This window comes from Heterodontus francisci, chromosome 4, assembly GCF_036365525.1.
Source record: "Heterodontus francisci isolate sHetFra1 chromosome 4, sHetFra1.hap1, whole genome shotgun sequence".
NCBI classification, from domain to species: Eukaryota; Metazoa; Chordata; class Chondrichthyes; order Heterodontiformes; family Heterodontidae; genus Heterodontus; species Heterodontus francisci.
In genome coordinates this window covers 101,087,569-101,109,943 of record NC_090374.1, presented here as the reverse complement: position 1 = coordinate 101,109,943, position 22,375 = coordinate 101,087,569, and the positions used below count along the sequence as shown (strand labels likewise).

The 22,375-nt window shown below is 43.1% G+C and overlaps 1 protein-coding gene across 3 annotated transcripts in view; it reads left to right on the top strand.

Annotated features, from left to right (window-relative positions):
- cep120 (centrosomal protein 120) overlaps positions 1-22,375 on the top strand; it is a 130,156-nt gene that overhangs the window by 71,784 nt on the left and 35,997 nt on the right. For all 3 annotated transcript variants that reach the window (XM_068029921.1, XM_068029922.1, XM_068029920.1), the window contains 3 exons: positions 6,339-6,500; positions 6,872-6,961; positions 18,423-18,515. In XM_068029921.1, the coding sequence (XP_067886022.1) occupies positions 6,339-6,500; positions 6,872-6,961; positions 18,423-18,515 (345 nt within the window). The remainder of the gene's footprint in view (positions 1-6,338; positions 6,501-6,871; positions 6,962-18,422; positions 18,516-22,375) is intronic.

Here is a 22,375-nt window from a genome sequence, read left to right as displayed (position 1 = left end):
CCCTGAATGCGAACTAGAATACAAATCTAAGCATTTAAAGACTCATTTTCCTCCATCAGCCAGCTCCATCTGAACTGTTGGGTAGTTTTACAAATTACAAAATGGACTGGCATGTTTACTTAATTAAAATAAAATAAGGCCGCTTCGTGCTTCTCATGTTTTCACTAGAGAAGGAATAACTAAAATTAATGTCATGCTTTATCATGTCCTTAAGCTGTCTCAAATCATAGCCAATTAATTGCTTTTCAAAAGCATCTACTGTCATATAGGCAAACACATTGAGAGCTACTGTCCTATTGTTCAGCAATTTTAATTGCATCAGTAAAGCTTCTCTTGCCATATCTATTTTGCTGCTGTAAAGCACAGTGGAAAACTTTAATAGGCTGTTGTAGTTCTATGTTAAATTATTTTCAAAACATGTTGAAAAGAGGAGGCGGGAGAGCTTTGGTAGATAGGCATGGTGGGCTTGATTCCAGCTACCAAATTTAGAAAGAAATCAAAGTCGAATGGAATTTTGCCCTTTATCTCTAGAGGGCTAGATTGCAAAGGGAATTAAGTTATGTTTTGGTTGTATAGAGCCTTGGTCGGGCCCCATCTGGAGTACTGTGTTCATTTTTTGGCACCGCAGCTCATGATTGATATATTGGCCTTGGAGAGGGTGCAATGCAGATTTTCCTGAATGATATCTGGCTTTCGAGGGGTAAATCATGAGGGCAGATTGCATAGACTAGATAGATAAAGAGAAACTATTTCTACTAGTTGGAGATTCTAAAACTAGGGGGCGTAGTCTAAAAATTAGGCCAGCCCGTTCAGGAGAGATGTTGGGAAGCACTTCTTCACGCAAAGGGTGGTAGAAGTTTGGAACACTCTCTCAAACAGCAGTTGAAGCTAGAACAGCTGTTAATTTTAAATCTGAGATTGATAGATTTTTGTTAAGCAAAGATATTAAGGGCTATGGGCCAAAGGCAGGTACATGGAGTTAGGCCGTGGATCAGCCATGATCTCATTGAATGGCGGGACAGGCTTGAGGGGCTCAATGGCCTACCCCTGTTCCTATACTAAGCTTGCATTACCTTGAGTTTTGAAGACCAAGTGGTGGTTTGATTGATGTGTTTTAAAATGTTTAAAGGGTTCAATAGGCTAGATACAGCAAAGCTATTTTAGTTGATAACATAAGAAATAGGAGCAGGAGTAGGCCATTCAGCCCCTTGAGCCTGTCCCGCCATTCAATAAGATCATGGTTGATCTGTCCCAGGCCTCAACTCCTCTTTTGAGCCTGCTCCGCCTAACCCTCGACTCCCCGAGATTTCAAAATTCTACTTCCTCCTTAAATACATTTAGTGACCTAGCCTCCACAACTCTGAGGTAGAGAATTCCAGAGATTCACCACCCTTTGAGAGAAGAAATTCCTTCGCATCTCAGTTTGAAAGTGTGCTTCCTTATTCTGTAACTATGTCCCCTAGTTTGAGATTCCCCCACTAGTGGAAACATCTCAACATTTTCAGATTGCTTACCCACTTTTTTTTCATGTTTGTGCTTGCTGCTGTTCAATCTTCAGTCCGTTAACACCCTATATGTACTAATACTTGGTCTTTCAACACACCATTAACATATTGTTTGCCTTTGCTCCATGACCTTCTGGTCAGCTATTCTGCGGCCTTGTTATCTCTTGCCCCACCCCCGCTTTACTTGCTTATAACCTTTCACATTTCTAATATTTGCCAGTTCCGAAGAAGGTTCACTGACCCGAAACGTTAACTTTGCTTCTCTCTCCACAGATGCTGCCAGACCTGCTGAGTGATTCCAGCATTTCTTGTTTTTATTTCAGATTTCCAGCATCTGCAGTATTTTGCTTTTATTCTCAACATCTACCCTGTCAAGCCTCCTTAAAATCTTATGTTTCAATAAGATCACCTCTCATTCTTCTACACTCCAATGACTTGATGAGACAACCCCTTCATCCCAGGAATCAGCCTAGTGAAACTTTTCTGAACTGTCTCCAGTGCTAGTATATCCTCCTTTAAATACGGGGACCAAAACTGTACGTGATGCTCCAGGTGTGGCCTCACCATCACCCTGTACAGTCGTAACAAGACTTCCCTAGTTTTAAACTCAACCCCCTAGCAATAAAGGCCAAAATTCCATTTGCCTTCCTAATTACTTGCTGCACCTGCACGCTAACATTTTGTGTTTTATGCGCAAGAACATCCAGATCCCTCTGTACTGCAGTATTTTGTAGTCTTTCTCCATCTAAATAATCTGCCGTTTTATTCTTCCTACCAAAATAGATTACCTCACACTTTCCTACATTGAACTCCATCTGCCAAGTTTTTGCCCACTCACTTAACCTCTCTATCTTTGTGTCCTCATCACAACATGCCTTCCCACCTATTTTTGTATCGTCAGCAAATTTGGATACACTACACTCCGTCCCTTCCTCTAAGTCACTAATATAGATAGTAAATCGTTGAGGCCCTAGGACCGATTCTTTTCCATCCCACTAGTTACAGCTTTCCAACCTGAAAATGACCCATTGATCCCGACTCTCTGCCTTCTGTGTGCTAGCCAATCCTCAATCCATGCCAACACATTACCCCCAATTCCCTGAGTTATTATTTTGTGCAATAACCTTTTATATGGCACCTTTATCAAACGCCTTCTGACAATCCAAATACACTACATCTACTGGTTCCTCTTTATCCACTCTGCTTGGTATATCCTCAAAGAACTCTAACAAATTTGTCAAACATGATTTCCCTTTCATAAAACCATGTTGACTCTGTTTGTTTGCATTATGTTTTTCTAAATGTCCTGCTATTTCTTCCTTAATGGGCTCGAGCATTTTCCAATGACAGATGTTAAGCTAAACTGGTCTGTAGTTTACTGCTTTCTGTCTTCCTCCTTTCTTGAATAGGGGTGTCACATTAGCGGTTTTCCAATCCGCTGGTACCCTACCGGAATCCAGTGAGTTTTGGTATATTATGACCAATGCTTCCACTATCTCTGCAGCCACTTCTTTTAAAACCCTTGGATGCAGGCCATCAGGTCCTGGCGACTTGTCTGCCTTCAGTCCCATCAGTTTGTCCACCTTTTTCCTAGTGATAGAGATTGTTACAAATCCATTTACACCTTGCTCATCTATTATTGCAGGGATGTTTACAGTGCCCTCCACCATGAAGACCGATGCAAAATATTGGTTTAAATTATCTGCCATTTCCCTGTTCGCTGTTATTAATTCCCCAGTCTCATCCTCTAAGGGTCCCACACTTACTTTAGCTACTCTCTTCCTTTTTAATATACCCATAGAAGCTCTTACTATTTGTTTTTATATTTCTTGTCAGTTTACTCTCATAATTAATTTTTTCTGTCTTCATGAGTTTTTTTTTAGTCATCCGCTGCTGGTTTCTAAAAAAATTCACAATCCTCTGGTCTACCACTCGTTTTTGCTGCATTGTACGCCTTTGCTTTTGATTTGGTACTCTCAAGTTCCTTTGTTATCCACAGGTGGTTCATCGTTCTCTTCGAGTCCTTCCTTCTGACCGGAATAAATGTTTGCTGAGTGTTACTGCTCATCTACTGACTTCCACTGTAGTCTATCTTCCCAGCCTGTTTTAGACAACTCTTTCTTCATACCTCTGTAATTGCCCTTGTTTAAGTTGAAGACACTGGTTTGAGAGCAGAGTTGCTCACCCTCAAACTGAATTTGAAATTCTACCATGTTATGATCGCTTCCCCCTAAAGGATCCTTAACTAAGAGATCTTTTATTAATCCTACCTCATTACACAATACCAAATCTAAAATAGCCTGTTCCCTGGTAGGTTCTGCAACGTATTGCTCGAAGTAAAAATCTCTGAGGCACTCTACAAATTCATCTTCCATGCTACTCTTGCCAATTTGATTTGTCCAGTCTATATGCAGGTTAAAATCACCCATGATAATTGCAGTGCCCTTCTTACACGCCTCCATTATTTCCTGATTAATATCTTGTCCTGCAGAGACACAACTCCTTGTGGGCCTATAGACTGCTCCCACCCATGATTTCTTTCCCTTGCTATTCCTTATTTCCACCCAAACTGATTCTACATCAATATCTGTTTCACCTATATCATTACTCACAACTGCACTGATGCCTTCCTTTAATAGCAAAGCTACCCTAGCTCCTTTTTCCTTTCTGCCTATTCTTCTGGAACATCGAATATCCTTGAACATTAAGATTCCAGTCCTGGTCATCCTGCAACCACGTCTCAGTGATAGCTATCAAATCATATTCCTTTATTTCTATCTGTGTCGTCAGCTCATCTATCTTGTTACAAATGCTACGTGCATTCAGATGAAGAGCCTTAAGCTTTGACTTTTTACCATTTTTACTTACTCTGGTTCTAATTTCTGCTGTACTCTTATGCTTGTATTCTCTGTCCCTTCCTGTCACTCTGATTCATGTATGATCCTTCATCTCTGCTCTCTCGTTACTTTTCGACTATTTTTTAAAAACTTTCTTTCAATTGAACCTTCCCCCCCGCACTATTTAGTTTAAAGCCTTATCTATAACCCTAGTTATACGATTCGCCAGGACACTGGTCCCAGCATGGCTCAAGTGAAGCCCATCCCAACGCAACAGCGCTCTCTTTCCCCAGTACTAGTGCCAGTGTCCTAGGAATCAGAACCCAATTTTCCCACACCAATCTTTGAGCCACACATTTACCTCTCTAATCTTATTTGCCCTATGCCAATTTGCCCGTGGCTCGGAGTAATCCAGAGATTATTACCTTTGTGGTTCTGCTTTTTAATTTGGCCCCGAGCTGCTTATCGTCCCTCAGCAGACGCTCTTTCCTAGTCCTACCTATGTCATTGGTACCTATGTGGACCACGACAACTGGATCTTTTCCCTCCCACTCCAAGTTCCTCTCCAGCCCAGAAGAGATGTCCTTAACCTTGGCACCAGGTAGGCAACACAGCCTTCGGGGCTCTATCTTTGCTGCAGAGAACAGTATCTACTCCCCTAACTATGCTATCCCCTACTAAAACTACATTTCTGTTTTCTTCCCCCCACTTGAATGGCACTCTGAACCGCAGTGATTTGGTTATTTCACTCATTCTCCCTACAGTCTGTGCCCTCGTCCACACTGGGAGCAAGAACCTCGTACCTATTGGATAAGGGCACTGGCTGAGGCTCCTCCAAAGGTAAATTATGGTTCACCATACCTGCCTCACTTGCAGTCACACCCTCCTGTCCCTGACCACTGACTGAATTCAAGGTAGTTAATCTAAGGAGTGTGACTTAATTTAGTTTAGAGATACAGCACTGAAACAGGCCCTTCGACCTACCGAGTCTGTGCCGACCATCAACCACCCATTTATACTAATCCTACACTAATTCCATATTCCTACCACATCCCCACCTGTCCCTATATTTCTCTACCACCTACCTATACTAGGGGCAATTTATAATGGCCAATTAACCTATCAACCTGCAAGTCTTTGGCATGTGGGAGGAAACCGGAGCACCCGGAGGAAACGCACGCAGTCACAGGGAGAACTTGCAAACTCCACACAGGCAGTACCCAGAATTGAACCCGGGTCGCTGGAGCTGTGAGGCTGCGGTGCTAGCCACTGCGCCACTGTGCCGCCTGTCTCCTGAAACAGTGTGTCCAGGTAACTCTGCCCCTCCCTGATGTATCATCAACTCTGAGCCGAAGATCCTCGAGCAGCCAACACTTGCTGCTGATGTGGTCACCCTGGATTGAACCGGCGTCCACCAGCTCCCACATAATACAGTTGCAACGCATCGCCTGCCCAGCCATCTCTATTCGATTTAATTAATTAATTTGGATCTCGGTATATCAAAAATAAAGAACTATTTAAGTGGTCTCTTAACCTGTAATGACGTCGCCTGATTTAAATCACTTGGCCAAATCTAAAAAAAAAACACGAGACGCGGAAGCACGAAATACCCACCAATCACTTACCAGGTGGGTAATAGTGGGCATAATCTTAAAATCAGAGCTAGACCATTTAAAAGGGGAATCAAGAAGCACTTTTTTGTACAAAGGGGAGCAGAAATCTGGAGCTCTCTTCCCCAAAAGATTATGGATGCTGAAACAATTGGAGTTTCTAAGACTCAGTGATTTTTTTTTTTTGCTAATTAAATATATCAAGGGATATGGAGCTAAGGTGAGTAAATGGATTTGAGGTACAAATCAGCCATGCTCTAATTGAATGGTTGAACAGGCGCAAGGGGCTGAATGGCCTACTACTGCTCAAATATTCTTCAGTATTTGCTTAGAGCACAAATGTGAATATAATTCATATATGGTAAATATCTGTTTTTTTATTTTAGAATTCTAATATTGGACACAAACAACAGCCTGATCCTTCAACTAAGCCTGTGCAGGCTTCAGAGCCGGGTCTTGAACCTGAGCCTCGTGAGACGATGGAGTATAAAGCTGCATTAGAGCTGGAAATGTGGAAAGAAGTCCAAGAAGATTTGTTTGAGAACCAGGTACATCCTTTTTATTTCTCATTAATAAATGCAAATTTCAAGAATAACTTGTTGCCAATATGGCATCTGTTGGCAAATTATATTTGGTAAAGCATATTTGGACCATTGCCATTGCTGACCTAAGAGTGCCACATTGAAAGCAACTCCAGTATGCTTGAGCTTTGTTTGTTTTTAGTTGCAACTTAAAATATTTTGTAACTCTGGGAGAGTTAAATATTTCTCCATCTTTTATTTTCTTATTGTCTCAGCAGGCTTCAGGAACAGCCTCTTGGATTGATTGCCTGAATAAATCTTGTACTCTATGTGGATGTTGTGGTTTTTGTTTGAATGGCCAATATCTTTATGAATATTTATTTGTTTCTTGCCAATAGTTGAAGCAAAAAGAGCTGGCTCACATGCAGGCCCTTGCTGAGGAGTGGAAGAGGAGAGACAGAGAGAGGGAAGCACTTGTGAAAAAAAAGGTGAGGGGGAAAAAGGGAGAAGTTGCATGCTGTCGACGTAGCGCCAAGTGTTTTCAAGAATTTAAACCTGGTTCCTTGCTCAGTAACTGCTTTCCCTGCAATCAGCTGTGTGTTCATAGTTTAAATAGCATAGTGCATTTTTACTCTTTGTGCAAACAAGTATACTACATTCAAGTTCAAGTATACTACATTTAAACAATGATTCGACTCCCAATTGTTAGGACCGACTCAAGTCAAAGCCCCCAATCAAAATATACGATTCTGATTGTGGTGGGAGAAACACACTGTTGATTCAGTCCCGTCCCTCCACAGATTGTCTCTCATATCATCTTAAACTTTCCAAATTAAAGAAAGACTCAGCCAAATTGAACCATCTATTAACGCCCGAATGAGGCTAACCAAACCAGATGTCTTTAGATCAACAAATTAACTGTTTAATTAGAAAATCTAAATTCTTAAACACTACTAAGATATAAGCAACATTTAAAATAGAAAAAAAAATTGTCCTTGCACATTTATGCTCCTGCCGAAGTGAAATCTTCCAATGGAACAGTCCAAGTTTGCTTGAAGTTTTCACAGCCGTCCGATCGCAGGGTGAAGAAAGGTTCTTCAACAGTAGGACAGTCCGTAGTCTAATACAGCAGTTGAATTCTTGCTCTTTTCCAGCAATGAATTTCAGCAATTACTGTTCGGTAGTTAAAGGAATTGTTTATTTTCTTTCAAGTAATTAATCTGGCTTGACATCAGAGTTCTGAGAGTATAATAAATAGGGTTTAAATAAACCGAGAGCTCTCTCTTCCTTCAGTGTATGCTGGCAGACAGTCTGTATGTATCTGTTAACTGTGTCTCAAAAGCCAGTTTTGCAGCTCGTTTTAAATGTCAATCGGTAACAATGTACCTCTTGATCCTCTGTCTCTGAGTGACTGTATGTCGGGGCAACCAGAATGCAATCTTTGAATCACAGTCCATAGAGCTTGCTGCCTTAAAGCAGTTCTGATCCTTTTCCAGCCTTAAAAGCACACCGCATACTTCCTGGAAAAGCGAAAAAAAACTACAGGATCACAGCTCAGTGGCGAATGACTGACTGTTACAAAGCTTCTTTGGGGGTGGGGGTTTAAGGAAAATTTTAGAACCTTTATTGCCCACCTTCCTTTCTCCCTCACTCAATATTCCAAACCTTAATACTGCTCTCCAAATCTTGCAGCTACTCCTGACCACAATATCCTTACTCCCAGACTCTTGCACTGTCTTCTGGAAAATGATGTGAAAGGAAGTCTGTCTGCCTATAAGATCCCATGGCACTATTTGAAAAAGAGGAGTGCCCCTCTACATTGCTTTCATTGATCTCACCAAAGCCTTTGACCTCGTCAGCAGACGTGGTCTCTTCAGACTACTAGAAAAGATCGGATGTCCACCAAAGCTACTAAGTATCATCACCTCATTCCATGACAATATGAAAGGCACAATTCAACATGGTGGCTCCTCATCAGAGCCCTTTCCTATCCTGAGTGGTGTGAAACAGGGCTGTGTTCTCGCACCCACACTTTTTGGGATTTTCTTCTCCCTGCTGCTTTCACATGCGTTCAAATCCTCTGAAGAAGGAATTTTCCTCCACACAAGATCAGGGGGCAGGTTGTTCAACCTTGCCCGTCTAAGAGCGAAGTCCAAAGTACGGAAAGTCCTCATCAGAGAACTCCTCTTTGCTGACGATGCTGCTTTAACATCTCACACTGAAGAATGCCTGCAGAGTCTCATCGACAGGTTTGCGTCTGCCTGCAATGAATTTGGCCTAACCATCAGCCTCAAGAAAACGAACATCATGGGGCAGGATGTCAGAAATGCTCCATCCATCAATATTGGCGACCACGCTCTGGAAGTGGTTCAAGAGTTCACCTACCTAGGCTCAACTATCACCAGTAACCTGTCTCTAGATGCAGAAATCAACAAGCGCATGGGTAAGGCTTCCACTGCTATGTTCAGACTGGCCAAGAGAGTGTGGGAAAATGGCGCACTGACACGGAACACAAAAGTCCGAGTGTATCAGGCCTGTGTCCTCAGTACCTTGCTCTACGGCAGCGAGGCCTGGACAACGTATGCCAGCCAAGAGCGACGTCTCAATTCATTCCATCTTCGCTGCCTTCGGAGAATACTTGGCATCAGGTGGCAGGACTATATCTCCAACACAGAAGTCCTTGAAGCGGCCAACATCCCCAGCTTATACACACTACTGGGTCAGCGGCGCTTGAGATGGCTTGGCCATGTGAGCCGCATGGAAGATGGCAGGATCCCCAAAGACACATTGTACAGCGAGCTCGCCACTGGTATCAGACCCACCGGCCGTCCATGTCTCCGTTATAAAGACGTCTGCAAACGCGACATGAAATCGTGTGACATTGATCACAAGTCGTGGGAGTCAGTTGCCAGCATTCGCCAGAGCTGGCGGGCAGCCATAAAGACAGGGCTAAATTGTGGCGAGTCGAAGAGACTTAGTAGTTGGCAGGAAAAAAGACAGAGGCGCAAGGGGAGAGCCAACTGTGCAACAGCCCCAACAAACAAATTTCTCTGCAGCACCTGTGGAAGAGCCTGTTACTCCAGAATTGGCCTTTATAGCCACTCCAGGCGCTGCTTCACAAACCACTGACCACCTCCAGGCGCGTATCCATTGTCTCTCGAGATAAGGAGGCCCAAAAGAATTTGAAAAAGAGGAGTGAATTCTCTGTGTTCTGAGCCATCTTCCTTGATTGACCAATATTCCTTCCTCAACTAATACCACAAAAAGAAATTGCCTAATTTATCTCATAAAATGTAAAAATAGAAAGGATATGATACACTGGGTTGAAGGAAGGAGTTAATTGTGCAGGATGAAATGGCACAGATATTCACTATTTTACATCACTTTTTACAAATTATGGTGTGGTGAAAGTGTGAATGTAGGTCTGCTCGAGGAAAAAAAAAACCAGCTAGGTTCTGATTGTATGCACCTGGAACTGTTTTCTTTTATATAAAAAAAAACCAGAGGACATTCTGGCCATAATTTTTCAGTCGTTCTTAAACATTCAAATTGTGCAATTGGTTTTAAGAGTAGCTAATGGAACACCTTATAAGCTGAATAATTATAGATAAATTAGTCTGATATTAGTTGTGGGCAAACTCTTAGAATCCATAATACAAGATAAATTTAGTAAGCTTTTAAAAACGGAGAGGTTCACCAAGAACTACCAGCACAGATTTATTGAAGGCAAATAAAAACAAAGTGCTGGAAATCGTCAAGTCTGGCAGTATCTGGAGATAGGTCTTTAACCTTTCATCACTCGTTCCACAGATGCTGCCAGACCTGCTGAGTATTTACAGCATTACAGGGGAGGCAGTGGTGTGGTGGTATTGTTACTGGACTAGAAAGCCAGAGACCCGGAGTATTGCTCTGGGGACATGGGTTTGAATCTCACCACAGCAGAAGGTGGAATTTGAATTCAATTAATAAATCTGGAATTAAAAAGCTAGTCTAATGATGGCCATGAAACCATTGTCGATTGTTGTAAAAACCCATCTGGTTCACTAATGTCCTTCAGGGAAGGAAATCTGCTGTCCTTACCTGGTCTGGCCTACATGTGACTCCAGGCCCACAGCAACGTGGTTGACTCTTACGTGCCCTCTGAAATGGTCTAGTAAGCCGCTCAGTTATAGCTAACCTCTACGAAGTCAATAAAAAGGAATGAAACCAGACGGACCACCGGGCATCGACCTAGGCACCTGGAACGACAAAGGCAAACCCAGCCCTGTTGACCCTGCAAAGTCCTCCTCGCTAACATCTGGGGGCTTGTGCCAAAGTCGGGAGAGCTGTCCCACAGACTAGTCAAGCAGCAGCCTGACAGTCATACTCACGGAGTCATACCTTACAGACAATGTCCCAGGCACCACCATCACTATCCCCGGGTATGTCCTGTCCCGGTGGCAGGACAGTGGTATACAGTAGGGAGGGAGTTACCCTGGGAGTCCTCAAGATCAACTCCGGACCCCATGAAGTCTCATGGCATAAGGTCAAACATGGGCAAGTAAACCTCCTGCTGATTACCACCTACTGCCCTCCCTCAGCTGATGAGTCAGTACTCCTCCATGTTGAACAGCACTTGGAAGCACTGAGGGTGGCAAGGGCGCAGAATGTACTCTGGGTGGGGGACTTCAATGCCCATCACCAAGAGTGGCTCGGTAGCACCACTACTGACCGAGCTGGCCGAGTTCTAAAGGACATAACTGCCAAACTGGGTATGCATTAGGCGGTGAGGGAACCAACAAGAGGGAAAAACATACTTGACCTCGCCCTCACCAAACTGCATGCCGCAGATGCATCTGTCCGTGACCGTATTGGTAGGAGTGACCACCGCATAGTCCTTGTGGAGACCAAATCTTACCTTCACATTGACGATACCCTCCATTGTGTTGTGTGGCATTATCATTGTGCTAAATGGAATAGATTTCGAACAGATCTAGCAATGCAAAAGTGGCCATCCATGAGCCCCTGTTGGCCATCAGCAGCAGCAGAATTGTACTCGACCACAATTTGTAACCTCATGGCCCAGCATATCCCCCACTCTACCATTACCGTCAAGCCAGGAAACCAACCCTGGCTCAATGAAGAGTGCAGGAGAGCATGCCAGGAGCAGCACCAGGCAGACCTAAAAATGAGATGTCAACCTCATGAAGCTACAACAGAGGACTACTTGCGTGTCAAACTGCATAGGCAGCATGCAATAGACAGAGCTAGTTGATCCCATAACCAATGGTTCAGATCTAAGCTCTGCAGTCCTGAATGGTGGTGGACAATTAAACAACTAACTGGAGGAGGTGGCTTCACAAATATCCCCATCCTCCATGATGGGGGAGCCCAGCATATTAGTGGGAAAGATAAGGCTGAAGCATTTGTAATAAACTTCAGCCAGAAGCGCCGAGTTGTTCCATCTCTGCCTCCTCCTGAAGTCCCCAGCATCACAGATGCCAGTCTTCAGCCAATTCGATTCACCCCACGTGATATCAAGAGACGACTGAAGGCACTGGATACTGTAAAGGCTATGGGCCCTGACAATATTCCGGCAATAGTACTGAAGACCTGTGCTCCAGAACCTGCTACGCCCCTAGCCAAGCTGTTCCAGTACAGCTACAACACTGGCATCTACCCGGCAATGTGGAAAATTGCCCAGGTGTGTCCTGTACACAAAAAGCAGGACAAGTCCAACCCGGCCAATTACCGTCCCGTCAGTCTACTCTCAATCATCAGTAAAGTAATGGAAGGTGTCATCAACAGTGCCATCAAGCAGCACTTGCTTCTCAATAACCTGCTCAGTGATGCTCAATTTGGGTTCCACCAGGGCCACTCAGCTACTGACCTCATCACAACTCCAGAGAAGAGGTGAGAGTGAATGTCCTTGACATCAAGGCAGCATTTGACCGAGTATGGCGTCAAAGAGCCCGAGCAAAACTGGAGTCAATGGGAATCAGGGAAAACTCTCCGCTGGTTGGAGTCATACCTAACGCAAAGGAAGATGGTTATGGTTGTTGGAAGTTCAATCAACTGAGATCCAGGACATCACTGCAGGAGTTGCTCAGGGTAGTGTCCTGGGCCCAACCATCTTCAGCTGCTTCATCAATGACCTTCCTTCAATCATAAGGTCAGAAGTGGGGATGTTCGCTGATGATTGCACCATTCGCGACCCCTCAGATACTGAAGCAGTCAGTGTAGAAATGCAGCAAGACCTGAACAATATCCAGGCTTGGGCTGATAAGTGGCAAGTAACATTCATGCCACACAAGTGCCAAGCAATGACCATCTCCAACAAGACAGAATCTAACCATCTCCCCTTGACATTCAACGGTGTTACTATCGCTGAATCCCCCACTATCAACATCCTAGGGGCTACCGTTGACCAGAAACTGAACTGGAGTAGCCATATAAATACCATGGCTACAAGAGCAGGTCAGAGGCTCGGAATCCTGCAGTGTATAACTCACTCCCCAAGCCTGTCCACCATCTACAAGGCGCAAGTCAGGAGTGTGATGGAATACTCTCCACTTGCCTGGATGGGTGCAGTTCCAACAACATTCAGGAAGCTTGACACCACCCAGGACAAAGCAGCCCGCTTGATTGACACCCCATCTACAAACCTTCACTCCCTCCACCACCGCACAGTGGCAGCAGTGTGTACTATCTACAAGATGCACTGCAGCAAGGCACCAAGGCTCCCTACAGCACCTTCCAAACCCGTGACCTCTACCAACTAGAAGAACAAGGGCAGCAATTGTATGGGAACACCACCCACCTGCAAGTTCCCTTCCGAGTCTCACACCATCCTGACTTGGAACTATATCGCCGTTCCTTCACTGTCGCTGGGTCAAAATCTTGGAATTCCCTTCCTAATAGCACTGTGGGTCTACCTACCCCACACGGATTGCAGCGGTTCAAGAAGGCAGCTCACCACCACCTTCTCGAGGGCAGTTAGGGATGGGCAATAAATGTTGGCCTAGCCAGCGATGCCCACATCCCATGAATGAATAAAAAAAGTAAAAAAGAAATTTGTTTTTATTTGATTTCCAGCATCTGCAGTATTTTGCTTTTTTTTTTGAAGGCAAGTTGTGCTTGACAAACTTAATAGATTTTTTTGAAAAAGTGATTGTTTGGATAAAGGGAATGCATGTGGTGTTTATGGACAATTTTTGATAGTGTAAGTTGTAGGAATAAGCAGGCGTATGATGTAGAAAGATGGGTCGTTGCAAGGATTGAACGTTCATTGAAAATCTGCCATCATCACCCCCACCGCAGAAGAACAATCCTTGACCCATTTGTCCTTGCAAACTACAGCCCCATCACCTCCCTTTCCTCTCAAGTCTTTGAATCTGTTGTCATCTCCCAAATCCATGTCCATCTTGTTACGATCGACCGCTCCTGTCAAAGCCCCTAATCAAAATATACGATTCTGATTGTGATGGGAGAAACGCACTGATAATTCAATCCCATACCTCCACAGATCACCTGACATATCATTTAAAACTTTCCAAATTGAAGAAATGCAGCACCATCGATAGCCTCTGGGTCGCCATTGACCAGAGACTTAACTGGACCAGCCACAATAAATACTGTAGCTGCAAGACCAGGTTAGAGGCTGGGAATCCTGCGGTGAGTAACTCCCCCCTTAACCCCTGAATGAGGCTAACCAAACCAGTTGTCTTTTTAAATCAACAAATTAACTGTTGAACTAGAAGAGCTAAATTCTTCAACACTCTGAAGATATAAACAACATTTAAAATAAAAATTAGAGTCTTTGCAAATTTGCAGTCCAATGTTGCTTGAGGTCCTCACAATGTTGCTTTCCTTCTCCAGCGGATTTCAACAATTAATGACTTGCAAACACTTAAAAGATAATCAATCTGACTTCAGAGTTTTTGAGGGATAAAAGATTGTCACAGTCTAACTCCCTCCCTTCACTTGAAATTACCAGAGATCTCTGTTTTGCCTTAATGTTTTAGAATTTTGAGATAATAATTAAACAGACAAAAATCCTATTCTTTCAGTTTAAATGGTTGCAAGCTCTTTTCCAGATGCTAACACCAGCTGTGTGTGGATGTCTCTGTCTGTTAGAACAAACTGTCTTCAACTAAAATCCAGTTCAAAACTTAATTGTAACAAATGTATTGCAGGAGATTCACTCCCAGTGGCTGTATCTATGGTAACGAGAATGCACCCTTTGAATCGCAGTCTCCAAATAGCCATTTCTAACGGCAACCAAAAATGCACCTTTCTATAACTCCTGAGGCTTGCCGGTTCTTAAAGCAATGCTGATCCTTGGCAAGCCTTAAAGGCAAACCGCATATTCCCAGAAAAAAAAAGCTACAGGACTATGACCATCTTTCCTGAAACTCCATGTTTGAATCCCTCCAATCAGGTTTCTTATCAAATTCACAGGAGACATTCTCTGTGGCTGTGCTAGTTTTAAACTAATTCTTTTCGTCCTCCTTGACCTGTCTACAGTCTTTCACATGGTTGACTGCACCATATTCCTCCAATGTCCTTCTGTCGTCAAGCTGGGTGGGACTACACTTGCCTAGTTCCATTCTTATCTGTCCAGTGGTAGTCGGTGAATTACCTGCAATGACTTCTGTTCCTGCTCCTGCACCATTGACTCTAGTATCCACCAAAGTCTCTCCTTGACTCTCTCTTGTTTCTCATCAACATGCTCCCCATCACCCCCTTTCTGCCAGCTTCATTCGAAAACAGTTTCCACTGTATGCTGGTGACACACAGCTCTACCTCACTACCACTTTTCTTGATCCCTTCATTTCTAAATTATCAGACCGCTTGTCCAACATCTCATACTGAATGAGCAGAAATATCCTCCAAAGAAATATTGGGAAGACCACCAAAGTCAATGTCTTTGATCTCCACCACAAATTCCATTCCCCTCGTGTTATGGACAGATGGTAAGAGATGTTGGAAGTTCCTACTGTTCACCTCCCAACTGACTGCAATCGTGTTTTGTTTAAAATGATGAGTTAGCCCCTGAGTATTTTACTTGCCACTTAACAGTGGCAGGTTTTCTATATGTTTAAAACAGAAGATGAACTATTTATTGAACAATATTCAGTCCCCAAAATGTTGGCAACACCACTCATGCACGCATTCACTCATGCACTCAAGAGAAGATAGAAGGTAAAGGGTAAGAGTTCAAGTTGTTGTAAATGTTCGTGGTTTACGGTAAACCTGTTGAATCTCCTAAGTAGGACAGTCTCTTTTAAATGTGCCGGCCTGGGTGTTTGTACTCTTGAACTTCTTGGTGTTGTAGATTCTGGTAGTTAAGATTTCGGACAGGCGATGGCGGTCACTTACAGTTTTCAGCTGGACTGCCTTCTGTGATGTGGCTCTGATCTCTCCCTCCTCCTCTGTCCAGACCTTTTAAGGTCAAAATCCATCAAATTAGAGTTTCTGTTCATTGCCACATAGCCTTCTCCTCTGGTCTGACCACACAATGGACCAGGATGTTTGGGTACCATTCTGTTAGGATGTGTCTGCTTCACAACTTCTTTGTCGCAGAAGAAAACCATTCAATTTGGGAATGTCTCTTGATGGTTCCAGGGTGGGTGTAGTCGACACCTCTTAGTCTGGAATGCATCCTTTTGTCCTTTTGAGACAGTGAGACAGTTTGAATACACAGGTCAGGTCATCTGATCTTTGGCCATTTTGCAGCACATTGAAATTGACTTCTTTTAAGAAGTGGACAAAGAGTCTGCATTGAATAAAGTTCATATCTTAAAAGCAGCAATATATGTCTTTACTGGGGATGACACTTGCCACCAACTCCATCTGCCTGCCTGGCTGTTATCTGAAGCTGAACCAGCCAGTTTGCAACCTTGGTGTTGTATTTGAGATGAGCTTCTGACCACATATTTGTGCCATCATGACCACCTATTTCCACCTCCCTAAAATCGACTGACTTCACACTTGCCTCAGCTCATCTGCTCTTGAAACCCTCATCCGTGCCTTTGTTACCTCTAGGCTTCACTATTCCAATGCTGCCCTGATCGACTTACCATCCCACCCTTTAAACTTGAGCTCATCCAAAACTCTGCTGTCAGCGACCTAACTTGTACTAAGTCCTTTGTTGCTCTTGGTTAAGCACGCCTCAGTTTTAAAATTTTCATCCTTGATTTCAAATCCCTTCAACACCTCACCCCTCCCCAGCTCTGTAACCTCCAGCTGTATAGTCCTCAGATATTTGTGCTCCTCCAGTTATGGCTTCTTAAGCATCCCTGATTTTTATCACTATACCGTTGATGGTCATGTCTTCAGTGCCAAGGCCCTAGGCTTTGGAATTCCCTCGGTAAACCTCTCCGTGCCTCTACTTCTCTTTTCTCCTCCAAGATGCTCCTTAAAACCTCCCTTTTGACAAAACTTTTGTTCATCTGCTGTAATATCATATGTGGCAGAGTGTCAACATTTGGTTGATAACATTCCTGTGAATTGCCTTGGGATGTTTTACTACATCAAAGGCGCTATATAAATAAAAATTGATGTTTATGATGAAACCGAGTTAGAGGAAATGTATACACAAGCCAAGAGTTGGAAGTAGTGTACCTCAAGGCTAGGTGTTGGCTGCACTTTTGTTCTTCGTGTATATATACATAATTTGGGCTTGCATATTTGAACACCATCTTGAAATTTGTTGACAACAGAAAAGAAGTTTGACGATAATAAAAAATCAGGAAGGGATGCATAGTTTAGGGAAATGGGCAGACAGATGGCAGCTGCAATCTAATGTCAATAAGTGGAAGGCTGTACATTTTGGGGAATAAATCCGAAATAGGAGTCTATACTAGTGGAAAAGACGCTAAAGAGTGCAGAAACAGACATAGGAGTGCTTCCATGATTTCCAGTGCAGCAGAAGCTCTTGCTGCTGCTTCTAAGAATCCGATTAAGAGGGAAGGCACAGTAGTGTCTATCATTAAAAGAAGACTGCTTTGAAATTTCGTGCAGTTTAAGCAGCAACATACTTGGAACAATGCATTTTAACTTAATTCAACACAGTGTTGTTCATTGTTTGTCTCTCTGGCAAAATGGTGATAATCTGCTAAACAGCTTAAACCTGTTTAATACTGATATTTGGTCAGTTGATCCAAAGCTGCCTTACATTTTGCTTTTATTTATGCAGTTAAATGACCTGCAATAGCACTCATTTTAACTAATTTGTGCTAGAAGTAAAAAGTAAAAATGTTCAAAGTCTGAAATTGAAAACAAATAACATTGGAAATACATAGCAGACCAGTCAGCATTTCTTTCAGACATGCTTGGATATTGAGGTTTATGCTGGTGCTGCTCTGAACATATGTCATTATTAATTATAGGCAGAGTTGTGGCATTCCATGTGTGCAGAGCTCAGCTTTGGCCAGTATATTGCAAATCACTTGAGACCCTGGCCAGGTGCATCTACACTTAGAATATTTTTAAATAAGCCCTGCTTAACTTTATAAAATGCTTGAAAGTATCAGTGGATCTTTTTAAAAATATTCTTAACACCTGAAATTCCTTTCCAGCATTACAGAGGCATGGTGTAAGTACCTAATTGGTGTAATTTAAAACAACTTGTAGAAAAAGGTGTTAGACAGGTAACAAGTCCTAGTAATGAGAAAGCTAAAAATGGGAACATTTATCAAGATCAACAAGTCTGCCCCTTTTTAACAGATCTCAACACTGGTACAGTTTTTTTTTCCTCACTCGACATTGCTTTGTTTGGATTATGGTGAAGTATATTGCTGTAATAGATAATGGTAAATGAGGCTTTTCTCTTTAGGGAGGAAGTTTAAACGTGGAGAATCACTTGTCTAGATAGGATTTGTAAGATTCATTAGTGTATTTTGCTAATTGCATATAGTGTTATGGAAAGGAACTTCACATTTGTATTTTTTTTATCATTAATAACAGGTGCTTGAATATGCTGTACTTGAGGAGCGACTACAAAAAACATTGGCAGATTTGGAAAAAAGAGAACGACAGCTGGCTAATGGTGAAATAGAGGTAATTCTGTTTAAAATTTATTTTTAGAATCCCCAAGGCTGCAAAATAATTTAACCTTGGTTTTAGTTGAAACCTTTCTGGCTGCTTAATGAACATGGTATAACCTTTTTACTTCAAATGCAGTGTAACGTTATAATAAAATTTGATACTTTAAAAGAAAGATTTGTCAAAGTTTTTGTATTGCCAATTGGACACTGCTGTCAAGGTGGCAGTTTTTGCACATCCGTCATTCTCCTGTAGGTGGTGGTGGTGGGCCTTTTGTAAATCACTATAATTCTTGCTGATTTTGAGTAGGGATTTCCAGGGTCATGAAACAGCAATAGAGGAATAACAATCTATGTCCAAATCAGGATGGTGCATGACTTGCAGAAGGTCTTTGAGATCGTGTTTCCATAACTCTGATGATGCTCTTTTGCTGTGGTGGCGGTCACACGTCTGGGAGGTGCTGTTGAAGTGAGCTTGGTGAGATGTTGCAATGTACGTTGTCGATGGAATGTACTGCAGTTAGTGTACTGACAGTGAAAAAGAGATGGCTACTGAGTTTAGTGATGGGGCACCAATCAAATGAACTGCTCTGTCGTGGATCATGATGAATTTCTTGAGTAAAAACAAAATACTGCTGGAAATCTGAAATAAAAACATAAAATACTGGAAATACTCAGCAGGCCTGGCACCATCTGTGGAGAGAGAAGCAGAGTTAACGTTTCAGATCTTGAGTATTTCCAGTATTTTCTGTTTTTATTTATGAAGTCCTTGAGCGTTGTTACATCTGTGCCAAACAGACAGTCAAGTCTTCCATCACAATCTTGACTTGAGCCTTTTAGCTGGTGGAGTGGCTTTCAGGTGGTGAGTCACTCATCTCAGCCTTTTAATTACTTCTTCTGGTTGATCCAGTTAAACTGGTCAATGGTGACGAGATGTTGATTACAGGGGCTTGATGACTGTAGTGCCACATCATCGCATTTATATAAGGCTGCGTTTGTTGACAATGCAACCACTAGGTGGCACTGTACTAGCACATGCACAAGTGCATCCTCATCGGCTTAAATGTCACTGTCTGTGATCAGGCAGCTGCCAGGATTAAAGATGGCGCTGCTCAACCTATCACAGAAAAACAACTTCAACCCATGGCAGCACACAATGGGCATGTTGGATACTTTGAGAACATTGCACTGTTTAAAGTCTCATCAGAAGGAAAGCACCTCTGACAGTGCTGCACTCCCTCCGTAATTCTGTGAGGTTTGCCATCTCGCTCTCCGGCTACTCACTTCCCGCCCCCAATCCCGCTCTCCGGCTGCTCGCTCCTCGCTTCCCCACTGCCCATCCCTCCTGGCTAGCTAGCTCTAGGCCGCAAGTGGTGCTGCTTCCCTCCTCTTAGCCACTCACTCCAACATCACCCTGTCACCCCTCATGGCCTGCTCCGCTTCTTTGTGTGGAGCATGTGGCCGAGCGGAGGGAAATGGCCCGCGTCTTAGAGGTAGCGTCTGGGGTGGGGGGGGGGGAAGCAGGGAGTGAGCGGCTGGAGAGCAGGAGGGGGCAGCGGGGAGCGAGCGGGGGCTGGGGGCAAGAGAACGGCCGGAGTGGTTGGGGGTGGAGAGAGCGTTTTCTGCACATGCGCCAGTTAGTGTTTTCCTGCGTATGCGCCAGTTAGTCCTGGAAAGGCAAGACGTAGGCTGCGCAGCAGACAGTTTGTGCATTGCACAGCTTGGAGCGCTCTGATGACGTCAGCAGGCTGCCTTGATGTCAGAAGTCACTTAGTTTATATAATGCCTTTCATGTTTTTGAGGCATGACCAATTTCAGATTTGCACTCAAGTGCCCTGTGCAACGTTTGTTTTTATTCGCTCATAAGGTAAAGCAAATGAAATGTAGAACTAAGCTTTCAAATCACTGAACGTACCAATTCCTGCATTGTGATTTAAGTATTCATTGTGTAAAAATTACTTTCAATTTGAGATGATAAATGCAAAATCTAGGGCTTGCATGAGCAGAGCATTTTCCTTCTAAAATGTGTGACGCAAGATAGAACCGCACTCAATGTTAGTTATACATTGTTCAACTTCACATTTCTATATCTTGACACCTAAGAAAACAGAACTGAAAGATCAGACTTATTTTGTTAAATCGATATTCTGAAATAATGTGCGCATTTTCATTTTGTTTACAGTAAGTTCATTAGTTGCCTTGTTTCCTGGAAAAACAACAAAGTCATCTTAGTTTCAGCTTCAGCATTTCCTTTCAAAAAATGGCTTCTCAAGTTTTGAGAGAATCATTTCCCGTCGCTGTGTTGTCAATATCTTATGGACAGTTTTTCAATACTCCTAATAATGAAATTGCATTTCAAAATTGGGATTCTGTTCATTCTGTTTGTCCTGGAAAATGCAATTATTTGAATACTGTAAATTAACATAGCCTTTTGCAAGACTGCCTCCTGCTGAATTGTCGTGGTGCAGCGGTAGAGAGATAGGTAACTTATAGGTCTGATGAAAGGTCATTGACCTGAAATGTTAATTCTGCTTCTCTCCACAGATGCTGCCAGACCTGCTGAGTATTTCCAGCACTTAATATTTTTATTTCAGATTTCCAGCATCCACAGTTTTTGCTTTTATTATAGGTCTTTTAGTGCATGAACAGTGTACCAAGGAAATAACTCATTTATTCCCTGGCAAGAGTCTTCATGAAGAGCCCCAGATGAATCCATAACACCTTGCCTCCTTGTCAAGAACCGTCTGAAATTTGCTATGCCCAAGAGTTACTGATGCCTAAATTTGTCTTGATGAACGGACTTGCAATAACCAATTTGGATTACTGTAATTTTCTGAATATAATATGCAACCAATATAATATGCACACTGATTTTTCATGAACTGAGTCAAATTTGCTTAATCACCATGTATAATACACAACTAGACTTCTGCAATAGTGCGGTCAAAGCGATCCTCCTTTGACAAATGTAGTGGGCAAACCTGACTAAGTTGAAGGGTCTGTTCTCGCCCTAGTTTGCTGAGCAGCCGGCTCCCAGCCCACATAAAATGTGTGATACTCAAATAGACGGAACGAGCTGATTATCGATTGATGGATCGAACAAAGCATGTTGCACGTATACAAGTTTCTCAGGGCAGCAATGAATCATCTGACAGGCCCTTCATAGTTCACTCACAGGTGCATCATTTGCACAGGCTAACTTGGGGCGGTAGGTCCATATGCGAGGAGTTTGTAGGCTTCCCCTCCAAGTACACTTGGAATTGGAGCCGATTCTCATTTATGCCTTTAGAAACGGGAAGAATTTAAAAGAATTACCATGGAAATGCACCATTTCTGGTAGGAATGCATAATCATTCACAACGTGTTCAGAGAAGATGTGGTTGACAGGTTGCCATTAAAAAACCCATTTTGATTTGATATACCATGTATAATACACATTCTAACTTCTAGGTAAAATTTTAGGGAAAATGCTTCTTAGATTAGGAAAATTATGTTATTAGCTCTGCTGCCTATACCCAAACTCACATTAAGGATTGAATTTTGTTCATCTCTCATGTTGGCCTCCGTGGGTGGGGGGGGGGGGGGTGCCAGACGATTGGAACAGCAGTGGCCCAACACCAGGATTGCCAGGCTTTATCTTCCTGGTGACGGCAAGGCTCCATGGTGGCCCCTTTGCCGCGTGGTGATGGGACCCGACTTTAAATATTTAAATAAACTCTGAATACAGTTCCTACAGTCAGATCCGGATCTTCCATGCAACGGGCGGCACTTGCACACTTTCATTTTCCTGTCCAGGGAAAGCTGGTGCCACCTAGATGGGGAAAGGGGATCTCGGGGTTTTCAGTGTAGTTGGGGTGGGTGGTTAACGAGGTCATC